Source organism: Protomyctophum bolini, assembly GCF_963924005.1.
Source record: "Protomyctophum bolini genome assembly, chromosome: 16".
Classification (NCBI taxonomy): domain Eukaryota; kingdom Metazoa; phylum Chordata; class Actinopteri; order Myctophiformes; family Myctophidae; genus Protomyctophum; species Protomyctophum bolini.
Window position 1 is genome coordinate 32,287,569 of NC_137877.1, and position 22,488 is coordinate 32,310,056.

The following is a 22,488-nucleotide window of genomic DNA, read 5'->3' on the forward strand; positions in this document are numbered from 1 at the left end:
AATATTTTGGGCCGATCAAATCATTAGAAAGAAGAAAATAAAGGCAGGAGACACTATTTGTTTTGTTTTTCTTCTTATAAATAATTTGATCGGCCAAAACATTGTGTTCATTGTCATGATTTGTCACGATCCGTGTTGGCTTTGTCCGCGGCATAACCGTCTTTAAATAAATACTTTAAGAAATGCCTATGGGAAAAATGCATTGGGATTTATTTCCTGGGCCACTCGTTGTTCTGAAAGAGGGAGGGACTGCGACGCTCTATGCTGGTGAACCAATTGAACATTTTTTAAATTGCTTCCTTAGCAGGATCCAGGGTTGCTCAAGTGTGTATGTTGGAGGAGAAGAATATGGGATGGCATGGGAGTAAGTACTCGTCTCATTGTTATATTAATTGACATTGTTGAATGGGTACCATGGTACAGTGGAGCGGGTCAGCAGGGAAACTGGGAACACCTTTAACCCCTTACTAATCAAATCACTCTTCTCTCTCTCTCTACACACAAACACACACACACACACACACACACACACACACACTCTCTCTCTCTCTCTCTCTCACACACACACACACACACTTTGGTTTACATTTGAAGAGATGTGGAACTTAATAAATCCATCACTGTTCATACAATGTTGTGTCAAATGGGACAGCATGAAATGGCACAGCATGAAACTTTTAGTCACAAGTTGCCTGTGACTTTAGTTTACTGGTACTCAGTACTGGTCAGGTCACTCAAACTTGAACATTTCAATCTGCTATACTCAAGCACGCGCGTGCGCAAACACACCCACACGCACGCACAAACACAAACACACACACACACACACACACACACACACACAGTCTCACACACACACACACACACACACAGTCACACACACACACACACACGGACGGACGACGGTTAGGCTAATGAACACAATTAGCTTACAACAAGTTTAGCCTAAACGCATAGTTTACACGCTCGGGTGGGTATACTACGCACACAAAAAACATGCAAAGAGCAAAGATGTTTACCGTCTGTTCCTTTGAGCCTCCTTCTTGTCCATAATGACAGGTACACAGTTCGTCAGCTCTGTCCAGTCTGCATGCAACCCACAGCTCCAGCCGGTAGAGAACCTGGAGAATAGCCAGGACTCCTCTTTCCCTGGCCGGTGGCATGTGCATTTCTTCTGGCCAGGTTTGCAGTCGCACGGCTGCTCCAGACGAATATTCCTAACTAAGTGCCTTCCGAACGTGGTACCGCCGGTCTTCTGAATGTGCAAAAACACAATCACGTCGTCTCCTTTGATGTGGAACTCCACGTGTCGCTCAAGGTCCCTTTCAGTGAAGTTGAATTTTGACGGTAGTTTTGGAGGGCTATCTTCCTCGAGGTCCTGATCTTTGTAAAAATCGTCGCTTTCCAGATATGATGTAGAGAGCAGACTTACTCCCCTTACATTTTCCACGGGCTTAAAATGACACGCATTGCTGCCAGCTGGACATATATACTGATAACCTATCATTACAAAAAGAACGGCTAAAATAGGAACCAAGATGAGCTTACTGGATCTATCATCCATCATATCACGATAGTGCTTTCATTCCATTACTGTGAATAACAATTACCAATTGGTTCTTCAGGATGAATTCCTTCATGCATGCTTCATTGAGGTTATGTGTATACTGTCTATAGATTTTCAAAGTACCGGTAGCCTACCACATGTTGATCAAGATAGCTGTAGTCTGGTCCTCTGAATAGGCACAATCTCAAGTATCAGGTAGCCTATACGTTTAGGTCTCTAAAATACTGCACGCCTGAGGTGTTGTAGCAGCAGAAATGTACAGAATTTGAGCCAATTGCAAAGAAGTCATATGCCATATAATCATTTTGGCTGTCCCCGACCCCATTGGGTTTCCAACTTCTAAAAGCAGGAGACTATACTGCACCCGACGCTTGATGTCAAGTTGAAACGACTTTTTGTTCTGATCCCAATCTAAATCGCAGACTGTTTTATGTCCGTTGTCTACTTAATTTCAGTTGGAATCTTCAGTTTCACCGGCATGTCCAAACCGTGGGCGCGGAGAGACAACTGGGATGAATCTTCCTGAAGCATCCTACAGCATCATCGCGGTTTGCACTTGTGGTACCAGGAGGAGGATGCTGCATTCATGCCGAGTGAGGCGTTATGCGATCGCTGTCGTTGTTGGGCTGGGACTGGGAGAGGATAGATTCATTCATTCCATCTCTCGAGTGAGTCTCACATGATCGCATTGCCATGTTGTTACAGCGCAAAGCCACAATTACAATAGCCTGCAGGCAACTGAATTGATCGAGGCACCTGCATTTTGCACATATATAATCACTAAACTTTAACGTGCAATCGAGTGTGTCTGAGTGTGTACACGTGTAGTAGCCCGCGACATGGCCCAACTAGTTAAAAAATCCACATCACAGGCACGCGTACATGTGCCCTTTCAGAGTTAAGAATTTGAGATGGCAAAATATGTGCTTTAATCAATGCCTTAATTATAGATTGTATACAATAGCATTGCTGGGACAAGCCAAGCCAGTATATAATTCAGTTGCAGAAGCATGAACGCAAGCCATCCACCCTGCCTCTCTACACATACTCATGTTTGAAGAATAAAGCATAACATTCTGACAGACAAAATATCTTACAAAATAAATACAAATAATGAAATAAAAACATGTCCTATAGTTAAAGTAAATATAGGAAAAGTGCATGGGCGTCATTAACTGCAGGTGATGGGATTATTATACCTGAGTTTGTTTGTGTCTGCATAAGAGGGAAATTGTGTGAGAAACATTTACGTGGGGTCTTAGCTGCAGGTATATAGGCCTATAGCTGTAATAATACCATAATATGGTGATGGTGCTGGTGTCCTGTGATGAGGTGATGCATGCAGAATGCATTCATGCAGAATGAACGTTAATGTGGTGATATGTTTCTCTTTATGGCCTATTTTATCAGCATCTCCACTTACCGGTGCAGACGCATCATAAATACACATCAGCATCTCCACTTACCGGTATATAAAGTCTGGTAAAATCTATTACAAGAGGCAACTATACACTTGCAATTGCTAATTGCATAATTCTAGTTATTATTATTATTATTATTATTATCATTACCCTTATTATTATTATAGGCGAATAACAATAACAACAAGAACTAACACTTGAACTAACATATTTGTTGATGCTTCAGGCATGCAGGGCCAGCATGCTCTCAAACATCTATGATCACATGTGCATTATGTTATTCGTTATAGCTACCTGGCAGTCCAGACCAAAATCGTAGGAGCATAGATGGGTCCGGCAGAAACCTCGCAGCTCCACATTTCTTTTTTTACCCCCCACCCTCGAGGTATAGCGTATTCTCGCACAAAAGTAGAAGAATCACACCTGTGTGAACTGAGCGGTGCAACTATACATTTATTGTTATAGTTACTGTACTCTAATGTACTCTGTACTGTAGTGTACTGTGCGGGGGTCGCCGGAACATCCAGACCCCCAGGAATGCACCCATGGTGCCGGCCCTGTTCGGGTGAGCCAACCCACGTCCGAAACGGTCGAAAAATTACGGAGTCACTGTGTGGGGGTCCCGCCGGGGGGTCCCTGGAACATCCAGACCCCCAGGAACGCGCCCGGGGCCGGGACGGTTCCGGCGAGCTGATGTGCGTCCGAAACGGTCGAGAAATGACAGAGTTACCATGTGGGGGTCCCCGAGGGGTCTGTGTGGGGGTACCCGGGGGTCCCCGGAACATCCAGAGCCCCAGGAACAGCCCAGGGCTCGTACTGTAGTGTACTGTAGGCTACTCTGTGCCACTTTACTCTGTGCTGTACTCTACTGGCCCTTTAGGTGTTGCAGCTTTCCGTGCTCAGACATACAAACAGACACAGAGACAGACATATGGACACAGGACACACATAGCTCCGTAATGGAGCGGAGGCACCACTCCAACAATAGTTGATGTAGGTACAAGCACTTGCACTTTGTAGATCAGCTCGTAGATCAACTATTTTTGACAAATAGGCTAAATAGCCTCAATAAATAAAGTAAAGTTTAAGTGGATAAGTGTGTCTGTGAGTTTTATACAAATTGAACTAATGAAAAGTATTAACTCTGGTCCATATAGCCTAACTGCTGCAGAAAGTTAGCCTTTATACTTACTGCAGGGCAGAATCATAGAAGCAGTAGGCTGTATGGACCAGAGCTAGAAAAGTATTAAAAATATATTGTGACTAAATAATATCTACATTCCCCATTTCCCATTCCTCTATCTCCTAAAAACTTAAAGTAACAGTTTTGGACATACACGGTTTTTCCACCGACCTGACAGCAGTGGTAGCCGGTAGGAGCAGAGAACAGACGCTCCGTCGCTTGGTGGGATTTTTTTTGAGAGCGTCGAGAGCGTCGATTCAGAAACGTAGGTGCCCATGGCATTGCCTGAAAAATGTACCATTGTATGGTTCGTTTTATTTTATGTTTATGTTTCAGTCTTGTGTATCTATGCACAAGACTGACATAGAATCATATAATTAAAAAATAAAAATCTGCATTATTCTTTTAAATCACTTTTGTTTCCCTCAGCGGGGAATGTCAGCGCAAGGCACCACAATTCACTGTGTGTAAAAAAAGACCCCCGAAGTGCTTTGTATTATGGAAGCTTCAAGCAGCGAGTGAGAGACGTGTATGTATTATCAGCAACGTTACAGCCAGTTTATTCGAATTGACTGTTTTACGGAAGCACTGCAAGTGTACAGTACGTGTATTTGAGCTCTATGATTTGAGCAGTATCATTTTATTCAAAGCCAAATGGACCTTTACCATCTTAAGCGCTGTCCCGCTGCATGCCACACACAGTCGACTATGTCTATATCTACACGTTAACACTTATAAAACAGACATAGTTTATGTGCTCTGTTTTTTCAACAGTTTATACTCTTTTAGATTGATGTGGACGACTACTAGCCATAGCCTATTGTTACGTTTTACAACACAAACTGTGTTGTAGCTAGAACAACACTACGTGGCAACGGCTTCTTCTTACCTTAATCCAGCGTCCTATTTTGGGCATGTCAATGTCATGTAAAAATGTCAAATATTTTCGCCCTACGACGAGTGGTTTAAGGGGTAACATTACTACTGTAATACTGATATGCTTCGTGTTTGTTTTTTTGGTAGGTGTATGCTACACTGGGGTTGTGTTGGCCCTGCACATAACATGATGAGGAAAGCTGTTCTGCTGTTGTTGCTGGTAAACATCCATCATGTTCTGTCTGCATCCAAAGGCGTCTCTGCCAGCCTAAAGGCTAAATGGACCATGACGCCTTTCCTCCTAGAGACAAGGTAGCATTCTCACTGGATGCGCTCACACACACATTCCAAGATACTGCAGGTGTGACACTCATCAAAGTGTGAGATTCAACCAGGATTAAAAAACTAAACTGCATATGTTGATCCTACGTAGCAGTACCATCCAAACCATCCAAACCGGTGATAGGCCTATCTAGCATAGGCTACATGTTTTCTGGTGGTCAATAAACAGGTGGACAAGACTTAAATTGAATGCATTACATTTCAGTACGCCACTTTTAACCTTTTTTTCTGATGCTTCATTGCTTTCATAATATTTCAGGCAACATAGCTATGCTGGCTCTAGCCCTGAAACATGACTGTCATGACGCAACTGAAGCCAGTTTTACGCAATCGCTACATTTACATTGAAAACGTATACATAAACATTCAGATTTAAAATATAAAGTACTCACCACGTGTGCCATGGGTGTTATAAATTAGCTGGTACAGCGATTAGCATTGCTGCATTCCGCATTGTTTAATAAAAGGCATTTCTATCCGAGCACCCCGGCTATTCTCAAATGGGGTGCGTTCTGAAAACTCACAGTTGTACACCGGGAGCGCACTCTCCTATTGGTTTGTATTGGCAGTGCGGTCAGCGTGCCTATATCGAACACATCCAGTTTTTCAGAGTCAGCGCAGGCACACTTTAGCGTCACCAGACTGAGAGAGACTATTTGCTCTGTGCTGCCGGCTACATTGGACCCATGGCAATTTGCAATGCATATCGTCAGAACCGATCCACTGACGATGCAGTTGCCCTGGCGCTCACCCACCTGGACAAGGGGGGGGAAGAACAGGTGTGTCCGAATGCTCTTTGTGGATTATAGCTCTGCTTTTAACACCGTCATTCCCACCAGACTAGACGCAAAGCTCAGGGATCTAGGCGTGCACCCGGCCATGTGCAGCTGGATACTGAACTTTTTAACAGCAATAGGTGGTGGTCAGGTATTGAGAATGGGAAACATCACATCGGACCCCATGACTCTCAACACGGGAGTAAAGTATCATCAGGGACATTCACCACCCCAGCCATAGCCTGTTCAAGCCGTTGCCGCACCCACGGCCAGGCAAGTGATTCAGGAGCATCGGGAGCAGTACTACCAACATCTTTTACTTGTCAGCAATCAGACTGCTGAACAAGAGCTAAGTTTTGTTGCACAGTCTGAACGGATTCATGTTCTAATAGGGACTCATTTTGTTTATAGCCTAGTCATACATACATGCACCCATGATGAACTTTTATTTATTATGCACAATTGTCATGTTATGCACTTTATGCTCTTCTCTCTACATTTAACTGCAATATGAGCCTGCACAAGTACAACCAAGTTTTTCACCCACCTTACTTGTAATGTGATGTGACAATAAAGATTGATTCTGATTCTGATTCCAAGATGCCAAAAGCCGCGACCGGCAGGCGTCTCTTCCGGGTTTTTAGACAGCTGGTGGACGGAAATGAAGCTCCTTGGGCAAGCGCTTCCGGGAATCTGGCTGACATTCTGCTGCGTGGGTGGAGCTTAATTTCCATCCACCAGCTGTCTAAAAACCAAGGAAGCTTTGAGAAGGAAAGGGCATGGTCACGTGACTGGGCTGCGCCATGACACTTTCATGGATGCTTTCATGGGAGCCAAACGAAGCCAAACTACACCCGGAAGTTCGGCAGAATGCACTGGAGTCATGAAAGCTCAGTGACTCAGAGTCTGTATAAATTCTATCTAAGTCTACATAAAGTTCTATCTAAGGGGCTAGGGTAAGTGCTACGGGCCATGCATGGAGTCTGAAGAGGTGGGTTTTCAGACTACGGCGGAAGATTGGGAGTGAGGCTGCAGTTCTGATTGTAATGGGAAGTGCATTTTGGCGCAGTTTTGGAGCCAGAAGGGAGATGAGTTTGGGACGTGTGGAGCGTTGTACCGGCGTTTTTAGTGAAGGTACTTCCAGCTTCCCCACGTTGGCTGATCTGAGTGCGCGGGAGGGTTTGTAGGGTTCGATCATACTTGCAAGATATGGGGGAGCCATACCTTTTGGTTGCTTTGAATGCCAGCATCAGAGTTTTGTATTCTGTGCGGGCAGTGACCGGGAGCCAATGGAGGGAGCGGAGAAGCGGAGAGACGTGTGAGAATTTTGGCTGGTTGAAGACCAAGCGAGCTGTGGCATTTTGGATCAGTTGGAGAGGCTTATGTGCACATCGAAAAGAAAGTGATGTCTTTGTTTATATTCCTGAACCGATTATATGACAAAGGTCTCAATTGTTCAGAAATAATGTTTGTTATGAGCTGGTCCAGCCGGCTCCATTCATTGAACTTCCGGTGTGAGTGTCCATGAAAGTGTCATGGCGCAGCCCAGTCACCTGACCGTTTCCTTTCCTTCTCAAAGCTTCCTTGCTAAAAACCAAGGACACGCCTGCTTTTGGCCGTCCATGGAAGCCCAAGTGTGCTTACACCCAGAGCAACACTCCTCCCGACCGATAGGGGCGTGTAGTTGAAAGCCTATTAAACAACACGGAATGCAGCAGTGCTAATCGCTGTACCAGCAAAAAAATACTTCCTCAATAAGCAGTGGAAATAAACATACAGCCAGTGCCTCATAAATTATGTTTCATTTTATGAAACATTACCTTTAGACCTGTCAAAAGTAAATGATCATGAAATCTGTCAAAATATAAAATTATTAAATAAATGCAACATACTGTATATTGAAATCAAATGGTTCCAGCATCACATACTGTAACTTAATTCACAACAATTATGGGCACACAAAACCGTCTGCAGTTTCCGAGGCTAATGCCATGTGTGCCAGTACTCTATTCCTGTGTTCTTCTTTTGGTGGTTTGATTTCAATCTCTTTGTGTGCAGCGAGTATATTGGAGAAGATGGGAATGACAGATTCTGGCAGTTTGTTGACACTGTGAAAGAGCTCACTGTCTACAAAAATGGAGGTATGTTGGATTGGTAAACAAGTCATTAATTTCAATGTTAGTTCATGCGGTAGTAGGCTACAGAGGTTCCCAAACCAAAAAGAGAAAATTGGTGTCTTCCTGGGAACCGAAGTTGCTCTAGATCTCTAAATGGGCTATTTTTTACGTTTTTGAAAAACTCTGGAAAAAGTTTTACTTTCTTTTTGGGATATATATATACTGTGTATATCTAGATAGATATCACCCCTGTGTGAACTGAGGCTGCTCAACAACAACACAGCTGGCTGGCTGCAGTTATAGTTATAGGCTGCTCAACAGTGCCACTTTAGGTCACCCAGCGGTATTGCAGCTGTTCGTACCCCAAATTTACAGACAGTTAGATAATCATAGATTATTTGTATAACGTTTCACGCGAATTGCTGAGGGCGGAGGTTATTGGTTAAACTAACAGATGTCTTCCGCACGAGTCAAGGCACATGTGTAAACAAGGTCCATGGCTATCATCCTGTAAAGTTTCATAAACATTTGACTCTGCATGTATTAGGAACAGAAGCAGAATTTTCATAAAACTGCAATTTTCTTTTCTTTTAAAACCTTCATTTTTAAATATAAAAACAAAAGCCCAACATTTTCATTAGATATTGGTCCAAAGTTTGTGTGTAGAAATGCTCATGAATTTTGATCAAAGATCGATTTGAACTGTTATCCATATAATTAAAAAGGGTGGGTGATCTAAAGGTCAGAGGTCAAAAGTCAGAACACGAAAGTTGTTCGTCATGAGGAGACGTATAAGTGTATCGAAGTTTTATTGCTGACGGACGGTCAAACGGTTCATGAGCTATATATGACTGTTAAGTTTGCATTTTCAATTGAGTGCTATAGCGCCACCCTTTGGCCAATGGCTGTGGGCTTTGCATCCTCACTGACTGCAAAAGCCGACTGCATGGTTAAGCCAGAACTGCAATTTGTTGTGGAAGAAAAAAAAAACTGACAAATACAATAGGGAACTATATGGACCCTTCAGATTGAATGGGAATGGGTTACAGCCACAGCCCTATGTTTAGGAATCACTGGTGTAGTTGGTCTATTTTAAATCTGTATTTGTAATTTGTTATCTGTAATTTTGCTACTATAATGCTTCTGCATCACATTTGTTTTCTTCTCAGAGTCTGTGCGTTCCTACTACAACCTGGTCCTCAAAAAGGCTGGACAATTCCTCACAGACCTGCAGGTCAATCTGCTCAAATTTGCTTTGTCCTTGCGGTCCTACTCACCAGCTGTCTTTGCATCGCAGCAGGTTTGTGTGTGTGTGTGTGTGTGTGTGTGTGTGTGTGTGTCACACAGTAAAAAATATATATTGTTTTTAAATGAATCATAATGGTAATACATATACACACAGCCTCAATAAACAAAGGCAAGCCTTTCCCCCTCCCCTGTGGCTATATGTGATATTATGTATTACATTTCAAACCTCCTACAGTACAACAGTATCACATATGTTTTTAATATGGCTAACCTCAGTGGGAATCACACCTGCAACAAGGTTGAGATTAGTGCCAGCCAGGCCTTGGCCATGGAGCTATGATATGTCATGTGTTTTTCCTTGCCCTTACCAGATCGCCACTGATGAACCGCCGCCAGGGGGTTGCCCTGCCTTTGTCTCTGTGCATGGTCAACACAGCTGTAGTACCAAGGACATTAAGAAGCTCCTGAAGGCAGCTGCGGGCAGGTAACCCAAAATGACACATCATATTCTTTTCTGGTGCCAAACTTTAATCAGCAGAACGAAAAAGATGAAACATTTACATTTACAATAGTGCTCTAATTAATACAACTTCCTGCAACAGACAGACACATATCATGTCTGTCTTTGTCATTGTCAAGTTTCTCCTTTAACAAGCACTTCAAATATTTGCAGGCCAAAGCCGTATCTGTACAAGAATGATCACAGGTACCCAGGGCTCAATAAGACGGATGTGCCAGTTGTGATCCTCTATGCCGAAGTCGGAACGAAAAGGTTCAACTCCTTTCATAAGGTGCTGTCTGAGAAGGCTGAAGAGGGCATACTCACATATGTACTGCGTCACTATGTAGCGGTGAGTAACAATGATTTTACAGCCAACTTCAAATAACCTGAAGTGAAGTTATACTTTATTGTTCCCTGTGGGGAATCTAACTTTTAGGAGCAGTGGGTAGCTCCACAGCAGAGTCTTGGTACCAACTCCAACTCTAAAGCTAGTGCACTGGTAGGAGTATGTCCCCAACAGAAACACAGCAAGGGCAGAAACACATGAACATAGGGAGAAACGTCAGTCCACATAGAAAGCCTCAGTAGGGTTCAAACGCAGGCTTTTTTGGGGGGGAGGGGGCTTTTTTGCCGTTATTGATAGATAATCAGTAGCTTGACAGGAAACGGGGAGAGAGAATGGGGGGAGAGACCGAGAGACACCATTCTTGCTGTGAGGCAACAGTGCTAAGCACTTAGCCACTGTACCAACCACAGGGTGCATACGTTGGTTAGACATACTAACAGTCCGACAGGCATTAGTCCAACAAAACCGTCACTCCCGACATGTGTGGCAGGTTACAACTAACCCATGGCCTGTTAAAACTCACCTGTGGCATGTTAAAACGAACCCATGGCTCCTGACATGTGTGGCAGGTTAAAACTAACCTGTGGCAGGTTAAAACGAACCCATGGCTTCCCTGTGAGGTTATAGGTTAGGGCTCCCAACCATTGCACCCACCAACCACAGTGCCTGTGAATTGTAACAAGTAACATGATTTTGTCAACCCTTTATAGAAGGTGAATTCCCTTACAGTCCCCCTGTTGGGTGTGCATACAGAATTAGTATGCTTTTGACAGGGTACTATTATTTACATAGCGGGGGCTTAGCAAATGGCACATCCTGTAATGTATGTCAGAATGTTTGTCTCTGCTCATTAATACCCCTGTACTGTACTCTAATTACACTTGGAAGACATTTATTTGCAAGGACAAGATATTTGATTTGAGATTTGGCATGTACATTGGGAAATTCTATCATCAATTATTGCTGTAGATTAGAGTTGATGGAAATGCACATTGATATGAGTTTGGTATTTCCGCTGTCACAGTAGCAACTTTAAGCATTACTTAGATGGAAATGTTGCAAGGAGGCCATTACCATCCTTAGTGCAACACAGATAAAAGCTGAGGTCTTTCAAGGCAAGCGATGGAACAAAATGGATTGCATTACCAGCCAAATGTTGAATAGAATGAAACACATTGCTGTGTAAAAGTCAGGGGCGGTCTAAGATGCCTTTAAACAGTTTGCAGAACTGACATGCTCTTAGACGTGTACTTCAAAGAAAGGCAGCTTGTACAGTAGGCGTGAAACATAGAGGAAATGCTTTGAATAGGAATTTGACATTGGTGTCAAGGTTGAATATGCGTAACTTTGTTGACACAGGTTTGTGGTCCACATGTACTCTTACATATCGGCATATTAGAAGTCTTAACCTAACCGCTTTTTTTCCCTTTTTCTTATCAAATGCATTTTTGTTTAATTTAGCATTTATTTATATAGCTATTTCCTTAAAGATTATTTGATTAAACTGAAAATGTATTGCTAGAATAATCAATAGTTGCAGGCCTAATATATTCAGAGAAAATCTACACGGATTACCTTGAAAAACATATGTTGCTTCTTTTGCTACAGGATCCTAAGCCACAAAAGATGCTCTTGTCTGGATATAGTGTTGAGTTGGCTATAAAAAGCACAGAGTACAAAGCTGTGGATGACACCAAAGTAAAAGGTCTGTTTGTTACTAATTACACATCCTGTTCTGTATCTTCACATTATTATATATAAATTGAATTGAAAACCTTGTTCTATAGATTCGGCTGCCAACAGTGAAGATGATAATAATGAAGATGTTGAAGGATTCCTTTTTGGAACGTTAAAGTAAGCATCTAAACTTTAGTGGGTTCAGTGTCTCCTATTCTTTTTGAGTAGTGCAACCACTCCCTTACGGAGCTATGTGTGTGTGTGGCTGGCTGGCTGGGTAGCTGGGTGGGTGCCTGGGTGGGTATGAGCACGAAAACAGCATGGTTGTTTTTCACCACCTGTGTGCAACCTAACACACACACACACGCACATATTAACTGTACCGTATATATGATGATTTCGGGTGTGCCAGTACAGTAAAGTACAGTACAGTAGAGGGACCCCCACACGATAGCTCTGTCATTTCTCAACCGTTTCGGACGCAGGGCGGCACGCCGGCCCCCTGGGCGCGTTTCTGGGGTCTGGATGTTCCGGGGACACTCTCAGACCCCTTTTCCACTGTTTGGGAACCGGTTCAGTTCAGAACCAGTTTTTAGTCCATGAGCCAGACCTCCAAAATTGGAACGTTAATTATGAATTGAGTGGGCAAAACCATACCTATATTGAATTGTTAATATAAGTAAATTAATATATCATAACCCTTCCACAGTAGTAGCTTTTTCATATTTTCCAACATAATGCTTAATTTGCATATTTAAATTCAGAAAACGTAATACAATACAATATAAATCAAGTAATCAACTGGGGATTACCTATTCACCGATCCCGTATAGGACTACTGTAGGTGAAAATTACAAAATGTGTGATAAATCTGAAAAAGCTACTCCTGTGAAAGAGTTATCATATATTCATTTACTTATATTGATCCTATGAACAATTTAATATAGGTATGGTTTTGCACACTCAATTCATAATTAACATTCCAATTTTGCATGTCTGGCTCATGGACTAAATACTGGTTCTGAACTGAACCGGTTCCCAACCGGTGGAAAACTGGCCTCAGAGATACAAATGGATTAACTAACACCAAGGATTATACTGTACAGTATATAGCTATACATTCTTTAGTAGCGTCCTAATATGTAGATGGTGGTTATTGCAATTGTATTAATTCATGTAATTTCTTCTGTTCCTCTTTCCATTCCTAAGGAAATCTCACCCTGAACTGCAGGAGCAGCTTGGGGAATTTCGCAAGCATCTTCTGGAGAGCACCAATGACATGGCCCCTCTTAAAGTCTGGGAGATGCAAGGTTTTTATTGCCTCCAGGTTTATATTATAGTTGTAGTTTATATGTATATATATAAACACACATTTAGATGTGTGTTTATAAAATATTTATGTTATGCAAAATTGAATGGGGGGCGAAATAGATAAACCACTTTAAGGGTGCAGTCACAGCAAACTTTGATTCTGCCGATGCGGGCGGATTCTGTTAATGTCAATGGGAACGGAGCGGTTTGTTGCCATTCGAGGATTTCTGCAACCAAAAATCCCCCCAAAAACCACTCCGTTCCAATTGAAAAGCACTGGCAGAATCCGCCCGCATAGGCAGAATTAAAGTTTTTGGGTGACCTAACTAACACTGCCTACCCAGTACCCAGCATGTTGTTATATCAAAGCAAATGTAATCTTTCTGCTGGGCAGTGGTGTAATGGCGATTCTTTTTTGGTACCACGTCATGCGCACGCACCGGCACACACGTGCAATCGCGCGCACACGCCTACATGTGCACATGCCCACAGAACAGCTGATAGCCTAAGCCTATATTGTTTAATGTTTATAGTGTATGAGAGTTTTAGACACACAAACACAAAAATAGACTTAAAATAATCAGACAACTTCTTTACAGTAACGAAACAAAAAAGTTTGGTTTGGAGTCGGACAAATCTCTTCTTTGATGGTGGAGGAGGCATTCTTGTTGTGTGCAGAACACAGCAGGCAGTAGCCTACTAGAGCCATACTGCTGTGAACCGTCTAGGTTCACAGCAGTATACTGGGTACTTGGTGTGTCTTGTTAAGTCTCGTACCCGAGGTTAGGTGTGTCTTCTCGTTTGAATCTAGATTCTAGGGGGACGTGTTCTACTACTGTTCTAGCGTGCATGCGTGTGCACCGTTCCGTACCGTACCTGCGTGTGCACGTCAATTATTTTTGGGTACCACGCCGTGGTATGAGCATGACACCACTGCTCTTGGGTTTTCTTGTTTGGATCTCTTTGTTTAAGCAGCTACTTTCCATACATGCAAATGTATATTATTGTCACCCTCAGATCTTAGTTTCCAGGCAGCAGCTAGAATCTTGTCTGTGCCAAAGTTTGATGCTCTGAAGCTCATGCAAGATCTTAGTCAGAACTTTCCAAGCAAAGCCAGGTAAGTTACAGTATGTCATGAAGAAAAAAGTTGGTTATTTCAAATGATCAGACATAGAATCTTCCATTCTTTTTGTTTCCACAATTGTTTTATTTTCTCCGAAAATCTCAGTCCTCTTGTCAAAATGGACCAGACACATATTTCTTACAAAAAACAATATATTTTTATTTTTAAGATTAGTTGTTATTTATTTATAGGACAGTAGACTGACAGGAAATTGGGAGAGAGAAATGGGGAATGACACATGGCAAGGTTCATCGGGATCAGGATTCAAACCTGTGACACGTGATCACCCGTTATTTTTGTCTAGATATGTCAGCTCTGCGCTGAAATTCTCTTTCAGTACGTATGTAGATTGAATCAGCTTTTCTGATGTCTGCGTGTTCCCCTGCCTAGGTACTGTAGCTCTTATGAAGAACAACCAAAAAGTGCTGAGTAAAGACTTGGAGTGAATGTTTGCAGGGAGTCAGCTGAAGACGTGCCATCTGAGGGGCCACAGATTTGGGAGATTAAAACTGGGGCTTTTACTGCCGACCCGGGGATTGGGGTGGAAAGAGCTGATGGTGACTGTTCATGTTTTACTATTCCCACAGATCCCTGACAAGAGTGGCCATAAAACATGAAATGAGAAAGGAAATCGAGGAGAACCAAAAGGTGTGATATCGTACGCACCATCCCCTGAGATCGTGTTGTACTTTGTACATTATATTAACATCTTTAGTGCGTGAGTGTCAGACAATTAGCTTGTTGTAACTTTGTTAATAAATTACTTAATTACTGTATGTAAGTACGTAACTAAGTGTGGCTTACTTGGTAGAGTGACTGACTGTACTCTTTGTGTCGAAGTGTACTTCAAGACACACTGAACTTCTCCTGATGAGTGGTACCTTGTGTCATTGCCGCCTCTGTTGGTGTGTGAATGTGTTGTACATTGTATCTAAAAAAATACTTAAGATTAAAGCACTATACTATAGGGATGTACTGTACTATTTACTGTTTACTTACTATTTGTAGTGTATCATTGTAGTGTATCATCCCAATCATGACTATTTAGTCTTACGTTTGCACTAGCTGTTGTGTGTGCTCAGGCAATCTTTTTTTTTTAGATCACACACTGCGGGAAGACACATTCAAGGGTGTAAAAAGTGTATTTTTATTTTGTTTATAAGTGAAATGTTCTCACATTTTAAAACAGAATGCCAGGGTTTTTCAAATTGATTATTATTGAACATTTTGAGCTTTTTGACTAAATCTGTCAAAGCTTTGGTTATTGCCTTGGTGGTGTAGGATTCTCTAAAATCGTTCAGGGCGGCTCTACTTTGCACTTACATCACTGAGTTTGTTCTTCCAGAGACTGAGCGAGACTATAGGGATCCACCCAGGAGATGGAGGGCTCTTCGTTAACGGACTGCACATTGATCTGGACGTTCACAACCCCTTCAGGTAAGAGCCTGGCAGAGTAGGCAGTAGTCTGCCTGCTTTCACTCCCTGCTGCCTCAAAGCTGCCCAGGGTTCACTGATCCTGTCGCACACACCAGTATTAAGAGTGTGGACCACAACAGACAGCCACTGCCCCACTAATATGGATGGAAACTGACCTGTTCTTTTTGTGTTTCATGTTTGTCAGTATTTTGGACATCATCAGAGGAGAGGCCAGGATCTTGGAGGGTCTTCACAACCTTGGGATCAACGGAGAAAACCAGGGGAAGCTCCTCAGGCTACCTGTGAACTTTGTGGAGGATAGCTATGCCTTGGATATCAGACATCCAGCCATAATGGTGAGAGACTGTGCCAAGTGCTGTCCGGCAGAGGGGCTGCAGTATTCTGCTGGCGCAGATCAGCATTGCAGGTGCTTTGTGTTGAGCACTGGCATGAGGGTGTGGATTAGTGGATCAGTCATTCCACTATGGCAACAGTCCCGAGTCTGCAAAAAAAAACTCAATTATAAACTGGGAAGGCAGCCAAGGAAAGCTATCAAATTAAAAAACTTGCAAACTTTCATTCAGGCCCCTCTGGCCATTTTAATATTCAAATGGTTGAGGGATAGAAATGACTAAACAAATGAACGTGATCATTTTAAGTATTGAACGATGTACTCATTCAATTTAGTTTCCCCGACTATCATTTCAACCAGTGTCTTCCCAGTGAGTGATGGAGTGATGGATAAGTACAGTGACAGGGAGGAACTTTTGTTTCTTATGGAGGTTTTAAGGCTTTTGGAAGTGAATTTGCTGTTTTTGCCATTTTGGCAGGTGATGGATTATTTACTAGCTACAGAAGCTTCCTTCCCCTACGTATCTCACAGGTGAAGCTTGGTGCTTGCCAAGTTGTTTTTGTAGAACGTTGCTCTGATATAACATCACACCCAGCACATTTCTGCTCACAATGATGTAACGCAGAACAAAGTGAGGTTGCGGCAGTGGCTAAGGGGGTAGAGCCGCCGCTTGGCAACCGGAAGGTTCCCAGTTCGATCCCGGCCCTCCCCAGAGTTAGTGTTGAAGTGTCTTTGAGCAAGACACTGAACTCCTAATTGCATTGGTTCCTCTGCCGTCGGATATGAATGTGTGTTGTGTGTGTGATTGGGTGAATGTAAAGCGCCTTGGATAAAGGCGCAATATAAATGCTTTACCATTTTTCATTTTGAACATTGAAGGCATAACTCAGATGTTGGATGCAGAAATTGAAGTTATGGTGGTTTATTGATCACTTTTAATTAACTTGACTAACTGTTACACATAACTAAGGAGTATTGTGAAAATAAAGGGAACACCACCAACATATAGTCTCATCACAAGGGTTCTTATAGTGTAGGGGCAGGATGTCTTATGGGCACATTGACAATGGTTTGGATTGGATGAGAGTCATGTTAATAAGTCCTGTTTTAAACCTTTCCCAGTGTTATATAATATTGCCTTCCTGGGCTTATGAAATGCCACTTTACACAGAATTTGTTTTCTTCACCACCATAAAGGTCAAGTGCCAAGGTCATCCGTTAGAATGATTACACTAAGTAATTTGCTTTGAGTCTTAAAGGAAGTCAGCAGATTCAAAAATCTAAAAATACAGTTGAGTTACCCCCCCCCCCTCCACCCTCCCACTTCCCTGTGAAGTTTTGTCATGCAAAATGATATTACTGCGATGAAAGGACACCTAAATTGTCATTCTACTTCAGGCTCAGTAAACATCTTGAAGGCATGACTCAGACGTTGGATGCCGTGATGAAAATGGCTGTTGTTTCTGGATCCCTTCAGTGACTGACAAACTGTGAAAATAAAGGGAACACCTGCCTTCTTATCATCTTTCATATGTGTTTTCCAGTGGGTGAATGACATCGAGAGTGACCCTATGTACCGCAGCTGGCCATCAGGAGTACAGGAGCTTCTCAGAGCCACCTTTCCTGGAGTCATCCGGCAGATCCGGCGGAACCTTTTCAACTTGGTGAGTCCCAGAGACATGGCCAAAGCATCTCCGTTCACTGCCAACTTTTCTTTGTGACCACCGCTCTGACTCATGGTCACCCGTTCAAATCATGCAATAGCTGTGCGGCGTGCGCATGCATGCATGCACAGTCGCACACCACACTATACACGGACAGATACAGGTAGAGAGCGAGAGACAGTTTGATGTCACTCCGTCATTGGAGTGTGCTTCCTGGCACCACAGACATTTGCAGTGCACTCCACTGGCTTCACTTAGCCAAAGGTCTACGTGATATTTCATTTGCTAAGGATTACAATTGATTTTATAACCATTCAAACATATTGCTTTGTGCCTATGTAACACAGACGACGTGTGTGTGTGTGTGTGTGTGTGTGTGTGTGTGTGTGTGTGTGTGTGTGTGTGTGTGTGTGTGTGTGTGTGTGTGTGCGTGTGCGTGTGCGCGCGTGCAAACATCTTCATTTTATCATTTACTTCTTTGTTGTCAGGTTCTTTTCCTTGATCCAGTACAAGAAGACAGCATTGAGCTGGTGAAACTGGCAGAGCTTTTCTACAAGCATAAGATTCCTCTTAGGTACAGTATGTCCTGGCTCAGCAGTTGTACATCTGTTTACCCTGCAATCTTTGCACTCGCCGTCTTCACCATATGGCGACTCTCACTTCACCTGCAAATTGAATACCTGTATTCTCTCACTTCTTGTAGAATTGGATTTGTGTTTGTTGTCAACACGGAGGATGAGATTGATGGCTTCGCTGATGCTGGGGTTGCCTTTTACCGGCTGTTGAATTACATTGCAGAAGAGTATGATCTATCCCAAGCTCTGATTTCTATGGTCTCCGTAAGTACTACCGTACTCCTAGCATGCTAGCATCTGGGCGGCGCAGCGTTAAACTTCCTACTGGGGTTCAATTCATCCATGGTGCCACCGGATTAGTGATGCACCGAATATTCGGCCGCAGAGAATATTCGGCAGGAAAAAAGCTTTTTCTGCCTATTCGGTTTCGGTCCGAATAGGCAGAAAATATATCACCGAATAGTGTATATCACAAGGTGAAACGAGGCACCTGGTGACTCCCATGTGTGTCCACACCCTTCCCAGTTCAACAGCAGGGATTGTCAGTGACTGGGACTTAAGGTGTGGGAGGGCTCTTGGAATTTGGCATGATGAGTAAATGGGGAGAGTGAAGGTTATTAAGCAATTCTCAGTGCAATGCTCGTAATTTCATCATGCTTCTGATGTCACTAATTTGTTGGACTATTGCTCGACTGCCTGAGACATTATTCGACTAGACGAGGGAGAAGATTTCACCTCTGAAATCAGCAGGTGTGGAGGTTATAAGCAGTGGCAGGAATAATGAATAATGAACTGTAATACTGTAAAGATGAGTGATGGTCATGTCTGGTCTGCTGTTTCATGCTCTTGCAGATGTACAGCCAAGTAGACGTAGGAGAGACGCTGTCTGTCGAAACTGTCTCTTCTTACCTGAAGAGAAAGTTCCCCAAAGCCAACGCTGAACGGATTCTCGGAGTCAATTCTGAGTATGACGACAAAAGAAAGGTAAGGAAATAAAAATGTGTTCCCTCTTGATTTGCTGCCCTAATGTCCTTAGAATCTCCCCTGTTTTTTAAGATGAAAAATAATTGACTAAGATTGTCGCCAGTTTTTTAACACATTGACTCCCAAAGGAATCGATAACAACGCTTCCCTGCAGCAGTTTTTCACTAACTTTTGAAGAATCATCCGATCGTGAACGTTCACAAAAGTTCACGAAAGTCCACCTTAAAATAGTGCGATCGTTTGTGATAATGTCGAAACCCACAGCCTGCCGCCATTGTCCATAGGATTGCAATCTTGACTCGATTACCCAGAAGCCCTTAGAAGCAGTTTTTTCCCGGTCATGTGATCCAAATGTGTGACGAGTGTCAGCGTATGTCTTAAAAATGATAGAAATCGGCTAATAAAGCAAATATAACATAACTCGGGGAAACTCGTGGTCGGTAAAAAAAAAGACGTCTTTGCCAATTCACTCGGGAATCTCGTGATTGGGGTGAATGTATGAAAACGAAATGACTATGAATGTAAGTCATTGACCCAATCTGCTCTTAGACAGGTGCCCAGTTCTACAAGAACAGTGGGCTGGGATCCCTTCCTCTTGCTCTGTTTAACGGGGTCCCTCTCAGCCCTGATGAGACAGACCCTGATGAGCTGGAGACTATCCTGCTGCAGCGCATCATGGATTCAACCAACGTCTTCCAGAGAGCTGTCTTCATGGTATGATGCTGCATGTGAAATGGGCCTTAACCACTTAGAGTAAAGTAACCCATTAATAATTAGTTGACCTAAAATCCTCCAGGGCTCTTTGATTTTGTCCTTCTACTCCAATTATCATTTCGCCGAATGTTCGTCTGTTATGACATGCCCAGAATACTTTGATTTGATTTTTGATTTGATTATCTTTATTTTGAAACCTTCAGGTAAGACAGTCAAATAAGAAAAAAGAAAAAAACAATATATATATAACCACAATGCATGTATATTTCTTTTTTGAATGAAATAAGAAAAAATATAATGACAACAATGTGATCATAGGTCTTGCACCTGAAGTTCAAAAAGGAATAGGAAGAAGTAAAAACTTATTTAATCCTACCCCCATCAGTAATTGCAATAAACATATAATCCAAATGTAACAGCATCCATACATACATACCCAAGTACATGTGTCCATGTGTATGTAAGAACAATAAATGAGAAATCAAGTATAATAATTAAGAAATCAAGTATAATGATTAAGAAAACAAGTATAATAATTAAGAAATCAAGTATAATAATTAAGAAATCAAGTATAGCCCGAGATAATCAGCGTGCCTCATCCTCCACTCTGTAATAGTTAAGTAATTCATTCTTGTACATCCTCTTAAATTGATGAGCATTCATGTTGCCTATAGTACAGTATTATGTTACCGTATGGTAACATTAACAATCATGTGACTATTATTTCATACCAAGGGTCAATTGGCCGAGGGCATTGATGTAGTGGACTACCTGATGGACCAGCCTAATGTAGTCCCCAGGATCAACCCTCGCATTCTCAGCACAGACAGAAAATACCTGGACTTCACTTCCTCTCCACGTACTCCAACTCCTGCTTCATACATTTAAGCTCCAGACTTTAATTTCCCTAATACTTAAGCCTTTGTGATTTGACCTCCTGAACATATTTCCTTTTCCTTTGTAGATGTAGACGATTGGGAGGACACAACTATGTTTTCATTCCTGGACTCCAGGGACAAGACATCTGTGCTGGCTAAGAGAATTAAGTACTTCACAAAAAATGGTGAGAGGTCACTTATCATTTAATGCGATGCTTGCTGGTCAACATGTTAGATAGATTCTCAAGCCCACTGTGGCAAAGACCACTGTTCAAATGGTCAAAGGTGTTGCCATGGTGTATTTGCTTGTCAAACATCACAAAAGCAAATAGTATCTAAACAAAAATGTATTATACACAGTGAAGTGGATCTGTGAAAGTGTGAAATTGCTCTTTGGATACAGAGACAGGCTGTGCGTCCAGCAAGATAATTGCTGGGGTTGCTGATTGGCTTTAGGCCAATTGTCTGTCATCAGAGCCAACACTTGCCCAAGACTGCACTGGAGTGTAGCTATGACAAATTATCTGACCTGAATGACAAATGATCTCACTTACTACAGTACCTGACTGACTGTACCTTACTGAAGGACTGATTGTCTCTTACTGCAGTGCCTTACTGACTGACATACTGTAGTTCAGAGTCAGACCAAAGATCCGCAACAACATGAAACCATTTTAAGCCTAAATGAATTATAAGAAATTAATTTAAAATGGAATTTCTTAAAATTAAAGTGTTGTAGAGTCTGTTCTCCTATACGGCAGTGAATACTGGACCCTGAAGCCAACCCTGCAGAAGTCTCTAGATGTGTGCTACTGTACACCAGAATGTTGCGTGCAGTACTTAATCCATTTTGGCCTGATTTTTCAAAAATAGCAGACCTACAAGCTCGTAGCGCGCCACTCGGTGGCGTGCTATGAGCTTGTAGATCTGCTATTTTTCAATAGCTAAATTATAACATAATGTTTAACCAAAAGGGGTTCCCACCCCAAAATGGGTTAACATCAGCAAGATGTTACCAACATGAATCTGTATGATGGAATGCCAAGGGTGAGCCAGCCAGGAGAATGACACTAGCAGGACACTGCCAAAGACACCAAGAGCTTCCAGCCAGCAAGATAATGCTGTCTATACACTGTCGGTGTATAGACTGTAGATAGCGTGAAGAACCTTTTAAAGGATTAGCAACACTAAAAGCAAGCTAAGCATTAGGATCGAGATTGGAAGGGAAAATTGGATAAAACACACTTGCGTTTACAGCTACACTTAAATGCAAGGGTGGGGATTGATATGCGTATCGATTATGTAGTCTGTCACAGAGCACATTCTCCTGCTATCAAAATGGTATTTGAGCATGATAGATATAACGCGTGACATGCCATATAATCATTATTTCAGTGGTACCATTTCTCTTCTGCT

The 22,488-nt window shown here is 42.4% G+C and overlaps 2 protein-coding genes across 4 annotated transcripts in view; one reads left to right on the forward strand and one right to left on the reverse strand.

Annotated features, from left to right (window-relative positions):
* The window catches only part of hs6st3b (heparan sulfate 6-O-sulfotransferase 3b), a gene marked incomplete at both ends in the record, with an annotated part of 67,820 nt that extends 66,253 nt beyond the window's left edge, over window positions 1-1,567 (reverse strand). Inside the window, one exon of the mRNA XM_080785500.1 lies at window positions 1,020-1,567. Within this exon, the coding sequence (XP_080641626.1) occupies window positions 1,020-1,567 (548 nt within the window). The remainder of the gene's footprint in view (window positions 1-1,019) is intronic.
* Window positions 1,568-4,656: 3,089 nt separating this feature from the next.
* The window catches only part of uggt2 (UDP-glucose glycoprotein glucosyltransferase 2), a 46,739-nt gene continuing 28,907 nt past the window's right edge, over window positions 4,657-22,488 (forward strand). For 2 of the 3 annotated variants that reach the window (XM_080785870.1, XM_080785871.1), the window contains exons 1-20: window positions 4,685-4,772; window positions 5,195-5,359; window positions 8,224-8,306; window positions 9,452-9,582; window positions 9,902-10,014; window positions 10,204-10,381; window positions 11,987-12,083; window positions 12,166-12,232; window positions 13,265-13,365; window positions 14,384-14,483; window positions 15,077-15,137; window positions 15,835-15,926; window positions 16,111-16,261; window positions 17,802-17,921; window positions 18,410-18,495; window positions 18,625-18,760; window positions 19,349-19,480; window positions 20,030-20,194; window positions 20,930-21,053; window positions 21,159-21,257. In XM_080785870.1, coding sequence (XP_080641996.1) covers window positions 5,199-5,359; window positions 8,224-8,306; window positions 9,452-9,582; window positions 9,902-10,014; window positions 10,204-10,381; window positions 11,987-12,083; window positions 12,166-12,232; window positions 13,265-13,365; window positions 14,384-14,483; window positions 15,077-15,137; window positions 15,835-15,926; window positions 16,111-16,261; window positions 17,802-17,921; window positions 18,410-18,495; window positions 18,625-18,760; window positions 19,349-19,480; window positions 20,030-20,194; window positions 20,930-21,053; window positions 21,159-21,257 — 2,197 coding nt within the window. In that variant the 5' untranslated portion in view covers window positions 4,685-4,772; window positions 5,195-5,198. Of the gene's footprint in view, window positions 4,773-5,194; window positions 5,360-8,223; window positions 8,307-9,451; window positions 9,583-9,901; window positions 10,015-10,203; window positions 10,382-11,986; window positions 12,084-12,165; window positions 12,233-13,264; window positions 13,366-14,383; window positions 14,484-15,076; window positions 15,138-15,834; window positions 15,927-16,110; window positions 16,262-17,801; window positions 17,922-18,409; window positions 18,496-18,624; window positions 18,761-19,348; window positions 19,481-20,029; window positions 20,195-20,929; window positions 21,054-21,158; window positions 21,258-22,488 lie in introns of all 3 variants that reach the window. The other variant, XM_080785869.1, reaches the window with a different exon arrangement.